This window comes from Puma concolor, chromosome D2 (genome assembly GCF_028749965.1).
Source record: "Puma concolor isolate L17-30 chromosome D2, mPumCon1.1.hap2, whole genome shotgun sequence".
In the NCBI taxonomy this organism is placed as follows: domain Eukaryota; kingdom Metazoa; phylum Chordata; class Mammalia; order Carnivora; family Felidae; genus Puma; species Puma concolor.
In genome coordinates, this window is record NC_141677.1 from 59,914,680 (window position 1) to 59,932,105 (window position 17,426).

Here is a 17,426-nt window from a genome sequence, read left to right on the forward strand (position 1 = left end):
CTCAGGAAATATATCTGCGATTCCCAAACCCAGTGATTAGAATCACCTAGGGACGTTTTGCTCGTCTGTTTTCAGTTTTGTGGATAGTAAGAAAGTAACAAGTATAAAAGTATAAAAAGTATTAAAGGGGGGGAGTATTAAAAAATTCAAAAAGTATAAAAAGGTAAAGAGGTCTCCCTTTCCCTATCATTCTGTAGCTACTAAGTTCCTGTGCTCACGAAAGGAACTCAATCTAACCAAAAAGGGAGAGTATGTGTTCAATCGAGAAATGAAAAAAGAAGCCCACACTTTATTTTACTATGTTTGACTATAACAGTAAAATTAGATTCAGTAAAAGGAAATGTCTTACGTCAAAGTTTCCACTTTTCTTCTGAATTGCTCGAACTCTATTGAATAAAACATCAAACTTTCCTTCAACATCTCCACAAGCCAAGCTGCAAACGAGACAAATGTTACGGCAATTGAGGAAACTTGAATGGGCCAGCTGGGTTTGTAACATGTTAGTCTTTCTGGATCAGGCAGATATGTGACCCAGTCTCTGGGTTACCAGAGGTTACCAGAGAGGTTCAGTGCATGTGAACTATTACTGACCAGTGGGCAGTTCCACCTAAAGGTCACCAAAACCTTCAACCCATCACATCTAAAAGTTAGCTTCACCTCCTCCAAAACTGAACCAGCTTCTTCTCCTCACTTCCCAAGCTTTGTGGATGGCTGTATCACCAACTGGGTCACCAAGAGTCACAAGTCCCCCATCCAGTCATCAAGTCTCATCAATTCCCTTTTCCAAACATCTTTCACATTCATTCCAGCTCTTCCTTTCCACTGTTACTATCAATCATCCATTCAACAACCATATACTGAACACCTGCAATATGCTAAGTGCAATATGCCCAGAACTGTGCTAAGATCATGTTAGGAGTACAAAGAGGAGAAAGACTCAGTTCAAACCTCAAAGTTGACAATCAGGGAAAGGGAGATACTCTGATACAAATTTGTATGAAAAAGGCTACAACAGGAGGCATGCATAAAGTGTTAAGGGGCAGAAAGGTAGAAAGTGGCAAGAGCTGAAGTTTATAAAGAAGAACTGGCCTTAAATTGTGACGTAACTTGTTCTATCATCTCATTTCTGAGTTTTTGTAATTCTGACTTAAGTTTTTCTATTTCTCATACCATTTTTTAATGCCTTTGAACTCATCCTGAAATACAGTTCTTATTGTTTTGTCAGTACGTCTTTCTAGTATGTCCATATCACTTAACATTTTTTTTTTTTTAGTTTATTTATATTTATTTTGAGAGCTGGAGAGCAAGCAGGGGAGGGGCAGAGACAGAGGGAGAGAATTCCACGCAGGCTCCATGATGTCAGCACAGAGCCCGATGCAGGGCTCAAGCCCACGAACTGTGAGATCATTACCTGAGCTGAAACTAAGAGTCGGACGCTTAACTGACTGAGGCATCCAGGCACCCCATCACTGAACGTTTTCAAGCTGGGTAATGACACGTTTCAGAAAGTTCATTTTAGTAACAGAGTGAAGGATGGTCTGGAGGAACAAGTGATTACAAGCAAGAATATCACCAAAAAGGGCAATACTCAATGAAGACGAAAAGGACAGAAACAGATGAAAAATTTAGAATTCTGAACACCTGAACACAATTTGAATGGTGAAGTAGGGTGGGAAATGAGGGAGGAAGAGGAATGCAGGACACTCCAAGGCAGAGCAACCAAGAGTCCTGTGATAGAAAAGAGGCAGAATCAGAGAGAGATCTAATGAATCTAGTACTGGATACAAAGTAAGTAGCATGCTTACGTTTATTTCCTCTAATGCCATCTCTTCTTCCTAACCAACCTATATAAAGCCAACAGTTTAATGTTCTTTCCTCAAAAACATTAAGAGAACCCCACTACCGGGGCCCTTTTCCAGTGTTTTCTATCCTGCTGAAGGGCAGAAATGTAGGACCTCACAGTGCCGACTCTTTCTCACAGCCAAACCTTCTCCAAACCCTGTTAATCTCATCTCCTTGATAAGCCTTGAATCCCTGCACTTTTCTTCTGCTACCACTCTAGCTAATCCTCGCTGTCTTCTTCTTCTTTGGCTCTGATTTGTTCTTACACTGCGGCCAGAATCGCTTTCCAAAACAAAAATATGATCCCGCCAAGGAGTTCTTAAACATTTCAATGACTTTAGGATAAAGACAAAAATATTAACCAACGCTCAATCCTCCCTCCCCTGATTCCTCACAATAAGCCAAATACCCCTATTATACTCCCTCCCATAACCGTGAAGTTTCTCTTCCTTTTATAGACCGTAATTATACATTAATCTGGATACTCTGATTAATATTAGCTCAAAACTCTAGGCTCCATTAAGGCAGGAACTCCATCTGTGCAACGTCTAGCACAGTGCCTGGCATACTGTAATTGTTCAATAAATATTTGTTGAGTGGATGAATGGATGGATGGATCGATGTACACTCTTCACCCCAGCGCCTCCTCGCAAAGAAGTGTGCCAGGGCACGAGCCCTATCTATCTAGTCTATTCGTAACTGACCAGGACCCACCGATGGGCCCCACGCCTAGGAGTTTTCGTTAATAAATGGGCTGTGGGGAGAAGTGAAGTGTAAATGTGTCAGAGGCCAGGGCGGCCTAAGATGGAGGAGACCTAACGCTGGCAGTTTCCGCCTCTCTTAGCCTGGGTCGCCAGGACAGCCTCCTCTCGGAAGCGAGGAGACCGGCCCCAGCCAGGCAAAGACGTGATCGGAGCTCACCAGCCGCCACCACCCTCCCACCCCCGCCTTTTCCTCCTCCCTTCCAGTCACGAGAAAGACCCAGGGAGCAGACGCGCGCGCGCGCGCGCGCACACACACACACACACACACACACACACACACAGGCGCGCGCGCACGGCTCTGATCTGATCTGTGGTCACTCACAGGCGCAGCGGTTTCTGAGCCATTTGTGTCAACAGCCTGAGTCGGGGCGACCACCGAAAACGGACCCTGAACCCGGACTCCTCGAAAAACGCGGCGGCACAGCACTAAGACGTGGGCGCGCCCAGCCAATGAGGGTTCGCTTATCTACGGAGAGCGCCGAGGGACAGCAGTCTCTCCCAGTTGTCTGGGTCTCAGAGGAATCAAGGAAGGCGAGCAGTAAAGGAAGGAAGGGGATGTGACAAAAAGAATTACAATTGTTTGTTTGTTTGTTTGTTTGTTTGCTTTATTTTGGAGCAGTTGAAGTTATCGAGCTGCTAGAACGCTCCTGACATAAAATGGGCCCTAACCTAACCTAACCTAATCTAACCACGTTAGTCCAATGGGCAAGACAGACTGTTCATACACGCTTTTTTTGGTAAGAATAATGGCCATCACCTTGATGCAATAAGTGTCAACATGTTGCCACATTTTCTTCCTTCATCTCTCTCTCTCTCCCCTTCAAGGTGCACAAGCACTTTTATTCTCACTGAATCATTTGAAAGTAAATTGCAGACATCAAGAATATCTTAGCATGCATTTCCTAAGAAGGACATCCTCTATATCACCAAAATACCGTTAAGGCACCTAAGAAAATTAATTATTCAATAATATCATCTAATATTTAAAGTTGTCCATTCTCCACCCCCCCTCCCCATTTTTTTTTAAATACCTGGGGCTTGTTTTCATTCAGGATACAATTAAGTTTCATACTTGTATTCAGTTCTCTCTAGTCTTTTAAAATCTACAATAGCCCACAGGCATTTTTGGTTGCTTTTCCTGACATTGCCATTTTGGGGGAGTTCAGTCCAATTTGTAGACAACAGTATATAAGAAAATGGAAGCAAAGGAGAGAGTTCCTGACAATCCAGGGGCACGAAAAGTTCAGCCAAGTAATTAAAAATTAACTAGAACATAAATTAGTTTAAGGAAGAACCACAAAGTTCTGGTTTTCCTCCCTTTGGAGGGATTTATTAAATTCCCTGGCTCATTAACTATTGACGCCCTGCTTTGATGGGACACTGAGCATGTGTCTTTTCTACTTTTGGGGTAATTCAGCACAATCCAGGAATAGAAATCAAGATTGAATCTAGAAGAAGAGTAGAATTTTGCCAAACACGGGCAGGTAATAACTTCAGAAAAGGAAACAAGAGTGAGATACGAAATTTCATCAGTGGAATTCTATATTATCTTTACACCTTTCTTGCAAATCTAAATCTACACTGAAATATAAAGTTTATGGAAAGAAAGCTCATCCATGGAGATTTAAGCTAGCTCCAGATAGCTGAATATAGTGTTAAGTATCAGAGTAATAGGAAATGAAATTGAAAAAAAATGAAAGAAATAGGGGTCTTGATCCATGCTAAGAGGTCTGGCTATAGAATACACATTCTTCTCATGAGCATGGAACATTCCTCCAGGACAGATAATATGTTAGGCCACAAAACAAGTCTCAACAAATTCAAGTACAAATTATACCAAGTATCTTTTCCAATCACAATACGAAACTTGGGCACCTTGGTGGCTTAGTTGGTTAACTGTCCAACTCTTGATTTCAGCTCAGGTCATGATCTTGAGGTTAATGAGATCCAGCCCCACATTGGGCTCTGTGCTGACAGCATGGAGCCTACTTAGGATTCTCTATCTGTCCCTCCCCTGCTCATGCATGAGATCTCGCTCTCTCAAAATAAAAAATACTTTTAATTAAATGATATGAAACTAAAATTAAATGAAAAATAAGGAAGAAAATTAGAAAGTTTAAAAAATACATGGAAATTAAACAGCACATTCCTGAACAACTAATAGACCAAAGAAGAAATCACAAGGAAAAATAAAACCTTGACACAAATTAAATGGAAACACAACACACCAAAACTTATGGAATGAAGCAAAAGCAGATCTAAGAGGAAAGTTGATAACTATAAATGTCTGTACTAAAAAGAAAGGTCTCAGGTAAACCATCTAATATTACACATTAAAGAATAGAAAAAGAAGAATAAGCTAAGCCTAAAGTAAGCAGCAGGCAGAAAAATAATAATTTATTAAAAGAAATAAAGAATAGGAAAGATCAATAGAAACTAAGAGTTGGTTTTTGAAAAAGATAAACAAAATTGACAAACCTTTACCTAGACTAGCCAAGAAAAAGAGGGGACTCAAATAAATAAAATTATCAATGAAAAGGGACACATTTCCACCAATACTATACAAATACAAAGGGGCATACCAGATACGTGAACAATTATATGCCAATAAATTGGACAAGCAAGCAGAAATGGATAAGTTTCTACAAACATAAAATTTACCACGACTCAATCAAGAAGAAATGGAGAATCTGAACAGGCCAATAATGAGTAAGGAGTTTGAATCAGTAATCAAACAACTCCCAATGAAGAAAATCCCAGGATTGCATTATTTCACTGGTGAATTCTACCAAACAGCTAAAGAACTAATGCAATATTTCTCAAACTCTTATAAAAAACTGAAGAGGAAGAAACACTCTCAGATTCACTATATGAGGTATTACCCAATACCAAAGCCAGGCAGATAAGGATACTGTAAGAAAACTACAAGCCAATATCCCTGATTAATAGAGATATAGAATTCTCAACAAAATACTGGCAAACTGAATTCAACAGCACATTAAAGGGATCATACACCATGATCAAATGGGACTTGTCCCTGAGATGTAAGGATTGTTCAACATACTGGAATCGATAAATGCAATAAACCCAATTAATAGAATGAAAGATAAAAATCATATGATCATCTCAATAGATGCAGGAAAAGCATTTAACAAAATTCAACATCCTTTCATGATTAAAAAACCTCTCAACAAATTGTGAATAGAAGGAATGTACCTCAATATAGTAAAGGTGATATATGACAAGCCCACAGCTAATATCATACTCAATGGTGAAAGGGTGAAGGCTTTTTCTCTAAGATCAGAAACAAGACAAGGGTGCCCACTCTTACCACTTCTATTCAACATAGTACCAGAAGTCCTAGCTGGAAAAATTAGGCAAGAAAAAGAAATTAAAGGCATCCAAATTGGAAAGGTAGAGGTAAAATTGTCTCTGTGTGCAGAAGAAATCATTTATAAAAAATCTTAAAAGACTCTAACAACAACAACAACAACAACAACAACAACAACAACAACAAAAACAGAGTAAATGAATTCAGTAAAGTTGCAGGACACAAATTCAATGTACAAAAATCAGTTGTGTGTGTATATACCAATAACAAACTATCTGAAAATGAAATAATCCTGTTTATAATAGCATCAAAAACAATAAGATACTTAGGAATAAATTCAACCAAAAAGATTACAGATCTGTATACTGAAAACCATAAGATACTGATGAAAGAAACTGAAGAAGATACAAGTGGAAATATATTTTGTGCTTATAGATTAGAAGAATTAATATTGTTAAAGTGTCCATACTGCCCAAAGCCATCTACATATTCAATGCAATCTCTACCAAAATCCAGCATTTTTCACAGAAATGGAAAACAATCCTAAAATTTGTATGGAACCACAAAAGACTGTGAATAGCCAAAACAATCTTGAGAAAGTAGAGTAAATCTTGAGGTATCACTCTTTCTGATTTTAAACTATGTTACAAAGCAGTATCAATCAAAACAGTATAATAGTGGGGGGGGGGGGGGGGGAAGGCCAGTAGAGCAGAAACAAAAGCCCAGAAATAAACCCATGCATATAGAGTCAACTAATATGTGACAAAGGAGCCAAGAATATTCAATAGGATAGTCTCTTCCATAAATTGTATTGGGAAAACTGGATGTTCACATGTAAAAGAATGAAACTGGACCCCCTATCTTACACCACTCATAAGCGTTAATTTGAAATGGATTAAAGACTTAACTATAAGAAACTGAAACTGTAACACTCCTAAAAGAAATAGAAAGCACTTAGACATTCGTCTTGGCAATGATTTTTTGGATATGACACCAAAGCACAAGCAACAAAAACAAATATTACTAACTGGGACCACATCAAACTAAAAAATTTCTGCACAGCAAAAGGAATAATCAACAAAATGAAAACGCAATCTATAGAATGGTAGACAATATTTGCAAACCATCTATCTGATAAGGGGCAATAAACAAAATATATAAGGAACTCAAACAACTCAATAACAAAGAAGCAAATAATCTTATTTTCAAAATGGGCAAAGGTGGGGGGGGGAGGGTGCCTGGCTAGCTTAGTTGGTTAAGCGTCCAACTCTTGATCTCAGCTCAGGTCTTGATCTCATGGTCATGAGTTCAGGCCCTGTGTTGGGTTCCACGCTGGGCATGAAGCCTAGTTAACAAAATCATAATAACAAAAATAAAAATGGTCAAAGGACCTGAATAGACGTTTTTCCAAAGACATAACGATGGCCAATAGGTACATAAAAAGGTGCTCAACTTGACTAGTCATCAGGGAAATGCAAATCAAAAACACAATGAGGTATCACCTCACACCTGTTAGAATGGCTATTATTACAAAGGTAAGAGATAAGTGTTGGTGAGGATGTGGAGAAAAGGAAAACCTTGTGCACTGCCAGTGAGAATGCAAATTGGTACAGCCACTATGGAAAACAGCATGAAGCTTCTTCATGAAATTAGAACTACCATATGATCCAGCAATCCCACTTCTATGTATATATCCAAAGGAAATGAAATCACTATCTCAATGAGGTATCTGCACCCCTACATTCACTACAGCATTATTCATGATAGCCAATACATGAAAACAACCTAAGTGTCCAGTGATGGATAAATGAATAAAGAAACTGTAGTGTATATATTTACAATGAAAAAAAGAAGGAAATCCTGCCATTTGCGATAACATGGATGAAGCTTAAGGGCATTATGCTAAGTGAAGTAAGTCAGAGAAAGACAAATACTGTACAATCTCATATGTGAAATCTAAAAAAAACCAAATCCATAGAAACAGTAGATTGGTGGTTGCCAGGAGTTGGGGCAGTAGAGAAAATGGGAAGATGTTGGTCAAAGTGTTAGAACTTCCAGTCATGAGTAAGTTCTAGGGATCTAATATATAGCATGGCGACTGTAGTTAACAATATTGTATACAGTTGACCCTTGAACAACACAGGGGTTAGGGGTACTGACCCCATGAATGCTCAATAAACTGTATATAACTCTTGGCTTCCCGCGCTGTTGACTGGAAACCTTACCAATAACACAAATAGTAGACTAACATATATTTTGCATATGATATGTATTGTATCCTATATTTTTAAAGTGAGCTAGTGAATAAAAAATGTGAAGAAAATCATGAAAAAATACACTTACAGTACTATATTTATCTAACAAAAGCCGCATGTAAGTGGATCCATACAGTTCAAACACATGCTGTTCATGGGTCAACTGTATTTGAAAGTTGCTAAGAGAGGAGATCTTAAACATCCTTACCACACATACAGAAAAGGTAACTATGTGGAGTGAAGGCTGTTAGCTAACCTAAATGGTAATCATTTCACAATATGTACAAATACCAAATTATCACATTGCACATCATAAACTTACACAATGTTGTATGTCAATTATAGCTCAATAAAGTTGGGGAAAAAAATAATGAACTTACACCCCACGCCCCCAACGAAACACACAGAGAAAAAAAATCAGCATTTTCAGCTTTATCTTGGGAGCACCCTGTATCCTAAATGTAACTGGGTAGCTTGTCCACTATATATATCAATTCCAAAATACTAGTTTCTGTGTCATGATATATATCTGGCCAAATGTTTCAAATCTTACATGAAAAAGTTATAGAAAGTTTAATAAAGGACCAAAGAGGATCACATTAAATAAGTTCATCCTCAGAAACACAAAAGCGAATTGAAATATTTCGTTAAAATTTTGGTTTCTAAGTAAAAGAAAAAAAAGCCTGGCTTTTTCAAAGAGGCTATGAGAAGTCACTAAAGGAGTCTAAGCAGGAGGGGTAATGTGGCCACTTCACATTTTAGAAAAATTGTTCTGGCAGCAGTGTAGAAGGTTGGAAGGATCGTTATAAAAGACACAGCAATAGTGCAGAGGGGCAGATGATAAATGATGGTCTGGAACAGAGATACTGGGAAATGACAGAAACAGGGTTAAGAACTCTTTTGGAGATGGAATTGGGGACCTCAGACATCTTCCTAGCTGCTAGCACCCAACTCTGAATAAGGATGCCTATCTTCCAAACTGGACTGGTCAGTCAGTATCCTCCATCCATTTATATCTTTAGTCTAACAGGGAGATGATCAGGTCCCTAGGAGCCCCCCTGACCCTGCAGGCACAAGTAGGAAGATATTTTACAAATGCTTTCCTTTATGAGTGGCAGCCCTACCTCCCCATCCAGTACCTCTGTGGTACTGGAAACAACAAGTTTGTTTTCCTTTTTGAATTTAGGATCTTATTAGCAATACATTAGCATCATTAATAGAAAAACAATCATTGACACAGAAACTCAAAAACCACAGTGTATGTGCACGCACACATACACACTCTTTGTCTTCATCACATTTCCAAAGGGAGCACATGGCAAGATGTTATCTATCTCCAGACATCTGACTCACACAGAGAAGAGACAGGTAGGACCCATCGTATACATCAGGATATCAAAATACTCCCTTCACAGCTTCTGCTCAGTCTACAACACTCAGCCTAAAATTATTTTAAGATTTTCTGCTATTTGATGGGGCACCTGGGTGGCTCAGTCAATTGAGTGTCTGACTGGCTCAGATCATGATCTCATGGTTCATGCGTCGGGCTCTGTGCTGACGGCTCAGGGCCTGGAGACTGCTTCAGATTCTGAGTCTCCCTCTCTCTCTCTCTGCCCCTCCCCCACTGGCACTCTGTCTCTCTCTCAAAAATGAATAAACATTAAGAAAAATTAAAAAAAAAAAGATTTTCTGTTATTTGCAATGTTATGGAAAAGTAAATTACTGACATTCACAGGGTGACAATCTATAAAGAACAAGTTTGTTTTCCTTTTTTAATTTAGGATCTTATTAGCAATACATTAGCATCATTAATAGAAAAAAACAACCATCGACACAGAAACTCAAAAACCAACCATTAAGAAAATAATGTAGTAATCAACCACTATGAGAGAAAATAGGTCCTCTCATTTGATTCTACTGGCAAGCCCAGGTTTATCCTGAACTTTGAGAGACTCTCTGTCCTGAGTGGATGATGAAATATTCAAGTAAAAGGTAAGGAGTTTTAAGTGTGAGTTTCTGAGGGATACTGCCTCCAAAGAAGTTCAGGGGTAGCCACAGTCCTCCAGTTTACTCCAATGTTGGGACGTTTCTGGGACGACCTATCATAGTTTCCTTTTGAGGAGTTTTGACAATTCATCAGCCTCAGCATTCAGGTCTTATAAAACATTCCTCCATGTTAAAAAAAAGACACTGTTCCACAGGAATGAGTTTTTCATCGCTTCTCCAGCTTCTTGTACTTGGCTTCTACCAGGGAGAGAGAGAGAGGAAGTTAAATCTTTTAAAATCAGCTCTTACAAAGATCTTTCTTACTTAGCATTTCCAGGCACATTAAAAAATATCTATTATATAAAAAAAGAACAAAAACAAACAAACAAAAAAAAACCTGTTGGTTTCAATCTTATCATCTGTCCAAACCGGGTCCAAACTGGAGGCACGCCATAAATGTTAACTATCGTATTAGCTAAGGACAGATATTTGGGTACCGATCAACCATGTGCTCAACTTAAGATAGGGAGTCAAACACACACACACACACACACAGAATTAAGAACAAGTCCACTAAGTTCAACCCTGTCAACAGCACCTGCTCCAACGGCTCCACCAGGATTAAGTAGATCTACTGGCACTTGAGCCATGGGGAGCCTTACTAAGCACAGGAAAGTGCCTCTCCAGGCGCTCTCTGGGAGCCAGACTCTCTGGACACACAATGTATGTTTCTCCTTTTCTTTTTTTTTTTTTAATCTTTGCTTATTTTTGAGAGAGAGAGAGAGAGAGAGAGACAGTGCAAGCAGAGGAGGAACAGAGAGACAGGAAGACACAGAATCCAAAGCAGGCCCCAGGCTCTGAGCTGTCAGCATAGAGGCCAACGCAGGGCTTGAACCCACAAACAGCAAGCTCATGACCTGAGCTGAAGTCAAACGCTTAACCTACTGAGCCACCCAGGTGCCCCACTCCTTTTGTTTTCTTATCCCTACACCTCACTATAGGAAAGCAATTTTGAACGACAAAGAGATTTAAAAGACCATCAGATAAGCCTCTTATTGTGATAGATTTTCCTTTTTCTTTAAAACCTTGAAAGCATTTGGTACAATGCCTTCTTTATAGTCAGGTTCACAGTCACCATTTAGTAAATGTAATTGTGGACAGTGAAACTGTTAATCACCACTCATGTCAAATCTCAGTTATGAACCACTCTCCTGAAGTAGTCAATAATTGTCAATGATGAAAATAAAATAATCTATAAATTATACCTAGGATAAAAACAACTTCATTGTTTTTAATCATGGATGTAAGAGCCAGAGCCAGATAGCAAGCCATCAACAATACAAGTACCAGTTTCCTCCTTAAAGGAAAAGTAAACTCTTGATTGACTTTTCTATTTTTTAAAACAATGTTTATTATTGAGAGATACAGAGAGACAGAGCATGAGCATGGGAGAGGCTGAGAGAGAGGGGGAGACACAGATTCTGAAGCAGGCTCCAGGCTCTGAGCTGTCAGCACAGAGCCCGACTCAGGGCTCAAACTCACAAACCACGATATCATGACCTGAGCTGAAATCGGACACTTAACCGAGAGAGCCACCCAAGCGCCCCTGATTTTTCCATTTTTTAAAACATATGTATCTACATTATCAAAGATGCTTCAGCCTGCTGAACCATAATTTTAAGAGCTTGAGCTCTGTAACCAAACAGACCTGGCTTGGAATGTAGCTCTTTCACATGCTAGCTCGGTATCCTTATGCAAGTTATTTATTTAACCCCTTCAACCAGTTTCTTCTTCCAAAGAATGGGGATAAAAATCATGCACTTATCTCATAGATTATTGGGAAGATAAAAAGAATAATACATGTACAGTACTAAGAACAGTACCTGATATATATCATTAAGTATTCAGAAAGTAGTATTTTTATTACTACTACTAATAAAAAATTACTCTCACTAGGCTATTGTATAAATTAATTAAAATAGACCATTATGGGCACACCATAAATGACCTATTAGCTAAGGTCATATGGAGTGCGGGTGGGGGCTGGGTGGATTACTCTTATTAAATCAAAACAGAAATAAAAATGGTTACCCAGTTTTTTTGAATATGCATCCAACTTGTAGGCTGCCTGCTCGAGAGCTGCTACCTGTTCTTCAATTACATTGATCTGATCCAGATAAGGCTGCAGTCCAGCATCTTTGAAAACAAAGACAGGCCACATGTTCATACAGCCTCCACAAGGAGTGTAGAAAAGACAGGCAAAGTAAGAATGCTAGTGTCACTCCAACTCTGCCCAGGACACACTAGGTGGAGTGACATGTTTCTGGTCACTCATAGGACAAACACTAGCAGACAGTAGCTAGCTGATCAGGCAGAACTGTGACCTGGACAAAGCAAGTCTCTCTCACCCACTAATTTCCCTCTTTTTTAAATTCCTTGCTCTACAAGCAATCTTTCTGCAACTGATTCAGTTTCTTGGGTAATCCCATACCAAGGAAGAGTGTCCTAGAGACAGGGAACATACATAGAAGTCAATGGAAAAATATATTCTACCAGTCTCTAAATTAGCATTTTCCATTTACAGATGTTCTGGTTTTCCACTTATAAAGTAGTCCTTTATGGATTGCATTGTTAAAATAAATGCACTAGAATCTGGCCACTGTTTTTCTCCCCTCTCCCTTTCAGGAATAAACTGATCAAGATTCCAAGCAGAATCTTGGACCAAATCAAGATTCCGAAGCAGAAATAACCATACTGAAACATGCTAATCTTCAAAATGGAAGAAATCCACCTTAACTTTGTAATTCACTTTTAGAGAATGAGCTCCCTCAGGACAGGTGCCATGTTCCCTCCACTTCTCCGCAACCCCAAGCACAAAAGAATATTAAATACAAACATGTTTAATTATAAATATTATTACTTACACTTCTGGTTTAAGTCCTTTAAGTTTCTACTAATGTTTATAGCAATATCTTTCATTTCAAGATACTTCAGGCTGGTTAGTTTATTCATATTTTCCAGGAGCTTATAGTCTTCGCTGGTGGCTTTAAAATAAACAGAAGATGTGATGCCTTTAAGATTTGTCATAGATCACTGGAATGTAGAATTATAGGCCAAATGGTAGTTCAAGGCAGGACCCAAAGAATGTCAAAGGTGCAGGCCACTATTGATTTATGACTTTTATACTCAGCAAACTATATAAACCAGTTAAGATCCAGAGACTTCAGAATCTTTGTTAGAAAGGGAAATAACAAATTCATGTCCTAAGAAAAGAGAGGTGACATAGTCTTCGTATTTCTATGGTATGAAAACATGTAATTTCGGGGACTGCATCATAAATATATATAAAATCAACTAGGACCTCACCGCTTCTTAGTAACTCATTGATTACTATTTGATTCTATATTGCCTTTTATGTACTGACTTTTCCAAACCATTTGTCTTCTTCTTATATCCTCAGTTCCCTTCCCCATCCCTACTTAAAGCAAATGGCTTCTACTCAATTTTCCTGAAAAGTGGAAAATTCCCCTTACATAAGCTCCCTCAACCTTTCTGACTCACTTCAAAATTTCTCTGTACCCTAATATCTTCCCAAGAGGCATGAGGGCTCCTATTCTTGTCAAGACAACTTCTCCTATGCTCTTGCTTCTAACCCTTCAGGGTCTCTCTTCCATCATATCCTTCCCCTGACATTTCCAAACTCTCCCTCTATTCTGGCAGCTTCCTCTCTAACTAGAAATATATTCAGGTTTCTTCCAGCCCAAAAGCACTCTCTCTTCTGCTGCACCGACATCATTTGCTCATAAAGCAAAGGAGCTTCACCGCTAATCCTTTTTAAAGAGTAACCTATATTCACTGGTTCCTCTTCCTCACCATTCACTCATGTAAACCCTTGCAGCCTGGCCTCTGCCCCCACTATCCAGGGAAATTACATGCTCCAATGTCATTGGTGCTTTCTTAACCACCAAATCCATAGTGTCTTCTCAATCATTATCATCCTGAATCTCTTCATAGTACCTGACCCTGTGATCTCCCTCTTTTCACAAAATGCTCATTTCCCTTGTCTGCTACATCATCATATTAGCCTGATTTTCTAATCTCTTTCAACCTGCTCTTTGTAGGTTTCTATGCCAGATGCTTTCTCATTCATCCTTAACTATCACTTCCCAATTTTTACTCAGCTGTGACACAAGACTGATGTTTACATGGGCGGCACATTCCTATGGGCAATCTCAGGGTGACGCTAGATTCCTTTCAAACTCAAAAAAGCATTTGTACAAGTAAGAATGACAATCACAGGGAAATTACAATCTGCTTAAAATTAATTTTATAAGTAAAAATCATTTGTTATCAATCCTAGGTACCTTAAGTACTGTTGTTAGAAACAAATTATTTGCCCTATACAGGCATTCTCCGAGGCTGTAGTTGAGGCCCTTAGCTACCCCTAAGTACATCCTTGCCAATCTCATCCTGCAGAGCCTCAACTCACACCACGGTGCAGGGGACTCCCAAATCTGCTTCTCCTGCTCTGATCACTCTCTGAGCTCGGGACTCACATGTGCAAGTCACCTAAGTGTCCTGGTAAAAATCTTAAATCAGCCAAGCCAAAACCAAAAATATTTTTACACTAAACATGGTTCTGCTTTCCCACTTCCCTATTTTAGATGATGGCACCACCGGTTTAAAACCTCAAACGTGTCTTAGGCTGCCATCTCTCCATAGACACAACAAGTCCTATAAATTCTACTTCCATGATATTCTTGTACCCATGCTCTCCTTTCCATTCCCTCTACCATCACCCTGTCACTGATCATCATCATTTCTTTTCATCTGGACTCTTGCTCATATGTCTCTGAGCTCTATCCTCCGTATTCATACCCTTGTTGCTAGCAAATTAGTCTGTCTACAACAAGGGTCACACACTGTAAGACCTAGAAGCCAGCAAGATCATATAAATGAGTGAAGCAAGCCAGGTGTTTGTATGTTAAACACATAAGATTATTCACTTCCATAAAGAAGTATGTTCTCTCCTACTTTTTAGCACATGCAGACTTCTTATCTATCATTTACTTTACCGACTTGATAGAAATATTGGTACAGAAAATTGATTCTCTACCACTACTAAAAAGCAACACTATAAGAACAGTAATAAATGGCAACTGACCAGGTGTCAGTAAAAGGGAGAAAACAGAGTGGTGGGGACACACTGCATAGCCCTAATCCATTCAGAGGAGACAGCGGCTCAGCTATGGTTGATCATAGCATCGCAATGGGGGAGTTAGTATTGCCAAAATCTTTGGAATTTTTAAAGAGAAGCCAAAAATCTAGATTTTGTTACTTGGTTTCTCTTGCTCAGAAATAATTAAGTAACTAATCAGAATGATAGAGCCTCATAAGCCCTCCCATTCTGCATCAAGCCTTTTCTCATTAATTCTGGTTCCCAAATTTAGCTCACAGCAATTGCCTGGGGAAGTGAAACAATATAAGAAATGCTTATGAGAGGCCACACAGGACCAGACTTCACTTTTTGGACCTTTCTTCACACACAGGTCATGTGTTGACCTGGAAATACACAATGAACCCCAAAATTAATCACGTCCCAAAGGGTGGGTCACCAAATCCTCAGACCAACCTAGCAGGTCCCTAAATCTGCAGTTCACTCCCTACTCCCCAATTTAATTTCTCTTTGCCCCAATAAATACATCTGTTTTAAGGGAACAAACTGCTTATATCACCTCACTCGCTAATCGTTTCCCCCTTTTTGGTCAATGCTTCTCTTCACAGTCCTGCTCAAAATGCACCTCCCCCCAAGGAAGCACTTCTTGATGAATTCGTTTTATGTCTTCTCATAGTTAGTCTACACTTATGGAGGCTTGCAGAGTTGTATTAAGCATTTTTATGTATTTCTGAAATTAGCCAGTGAATTTCTACAGGGAAGGAACAGACCTTTTTCTTTCCCATTCATGACCATCCCAAACTTCCAACAGGCGTATTCCAGGGCATGAAGAGTGTTGGGGAGGGAGCCACAGACTGATGCTGCTAAAGCACCTGACAGGTCTCCCAGAGCCAAACCGCAGCTCCATAGGGTAGTATAGAGCAGTACCCGAATCAGTCCACACCCCGCCTTACCCGTCAGTTCCCCAGTCAGGTAAGTTGCCATTTTGGAGAACATGTCCCGGCAGAGCTCCGTGATGTCAGCTTCAGCCGGCTCCTTTGCTTCCTCAGCTGTTTCCACGGCGGCATCGTCTGGATCAAAGGAGAACGGGTAAGTGTCCCACCGTACACCGGGACCTAATCCAGCGATGGCATCTTCTCCCCACACCCCTTCACTAGTCCTCATTCGATCAAGTCGGCTCCATTCTCCATGTGCCATAATTTCAAGTCCCTCACTTTGTCCTTGCCCCACCTGACACGCCAACTCTGCTCCCTGGCCACCGGCCCTTGGCTCACGCCAGATCCCGCGCCAAACTATCTCAGTCGCCCGGTCAGGTGCTCCCCTCTGACCTGCTTGCTCCTGCCAAGCGAGCCCCCGGCCTCCTGCTGGACACTTCATCCCCAACCACTCTGCGTACCTCGAACAGGCTCCTCTCTTTGGGTCGCCGGGACATCCTCGGCAGCCGTCGCCGCCGCCATGCCTGGCCCCGCGGTACTTCCGGTTGGGATGTCTGCGCATGCGCGCCGGGAGGGTCCCGCCCTGCCCCCCCGCCTCCCGGGTTCGCAGCCCTGGGATTCTCCATCTCTCCACTGGGTCTTGCTGCACAGCATGAGTGATATAAGCAAGAAGCTGAAATTGAAGCTAAGATAAGCTATTGTGAGTCCTTCCTGTTGCCAAGAGCCGCGACGCCTGGAACTGAGAATGCGCTCATCCCTGTCACTAGTCTAGTAAGACCAACTGCCTGTCTGGGGTTGGTTGAGCTCAGGTGGCCTGCTGACCAAAGTCACAGAGACAAGTTACCCCTCCGCAAAGACTCCCCACCCAGGCTCTGCCCAAGACGCCTCAGGGAATCCTTTTGAAGGTAGTCTCATCCAACCTTTAGGAAATCTTCACTCATTGATCCCGGAACCGAAATACTCGAAATACTCGACCTTCAATGTCTTGGATAAACAACTCATTGTCCCCCTTTTCTTTTTTAAAGTTTATTTATTTATTTTGAGAGAAAACGAGAGGGAGGGAGAAAGAGAATGAGCGGGGGGAAGGGCAAAGAGCGAGAGAATCCCAAGCAGGCTCTGCACTGTCATCGCAGAGCC

At 40.4% G+C, this 17,426-nt stretch overlaps 2 protein-coding genes across 4 annotated transcripts in view; both read right to left on the reverse strand.

Moving 5' to 3' along the window:
* Positions 1–3,069, reverse strand: part of CWF19L1 (CWF19 like cell cycle control factor 1) — a 32,749-nt gene extending 29,680 nt beyond the window's left edge. The window contains exons 1-2 of one of the 3 annotated variants that reach the window (XM_086680628.1): positions 2,929–3,069; positions 350–434 (exon numbers count right to left, since the gene is read on the reverse strand). In XM_086680628.1, the coding sequence (XP_086536754.1) occupies positions 350–434; positions 2,929–2,951 (108 nt within the window). In that variant the 5' untranslated portion in view covers positions 2,952–3,069. The remainder of the gene's footprint in view (positions 1–349; positions 435–2,928) is intronic. The other 2 variants (XM_086680629.1, XM_086680631.1) reach the window with 2 other exon arrangements.
* A 6,868-nt stretch (positions 3,070–9,937) lies between these two features.
* On the reverse strand, positions 9,938–16,826 carry BLOC1S2 (biogenesis of lysosomal organelles complex 1 subunit 2). The gene is made up of 5 exons (XM_025918007.2): positions 16,751–16,826; positions 16,308–16,424; positions 13,103–13,222; positions 12,270–12,374; positions 9,938–10,436 (listed from the first exon to the last, which is right to left on the reverse strand). Exons 1-5 carry the CDS (start codon positions 16,809–16,811, stop codon positions 10,405–10,407), a joined length of 435 nt encoding a protein of 144 aa, XP_025773792.1. The 5' UTR covers positions 16,812–16,826; the 3' UTR covers positions 9,938–10,404.
* Between the last annotated feature and the right edge of the window lie 600 nt (positions 16,827–17,426).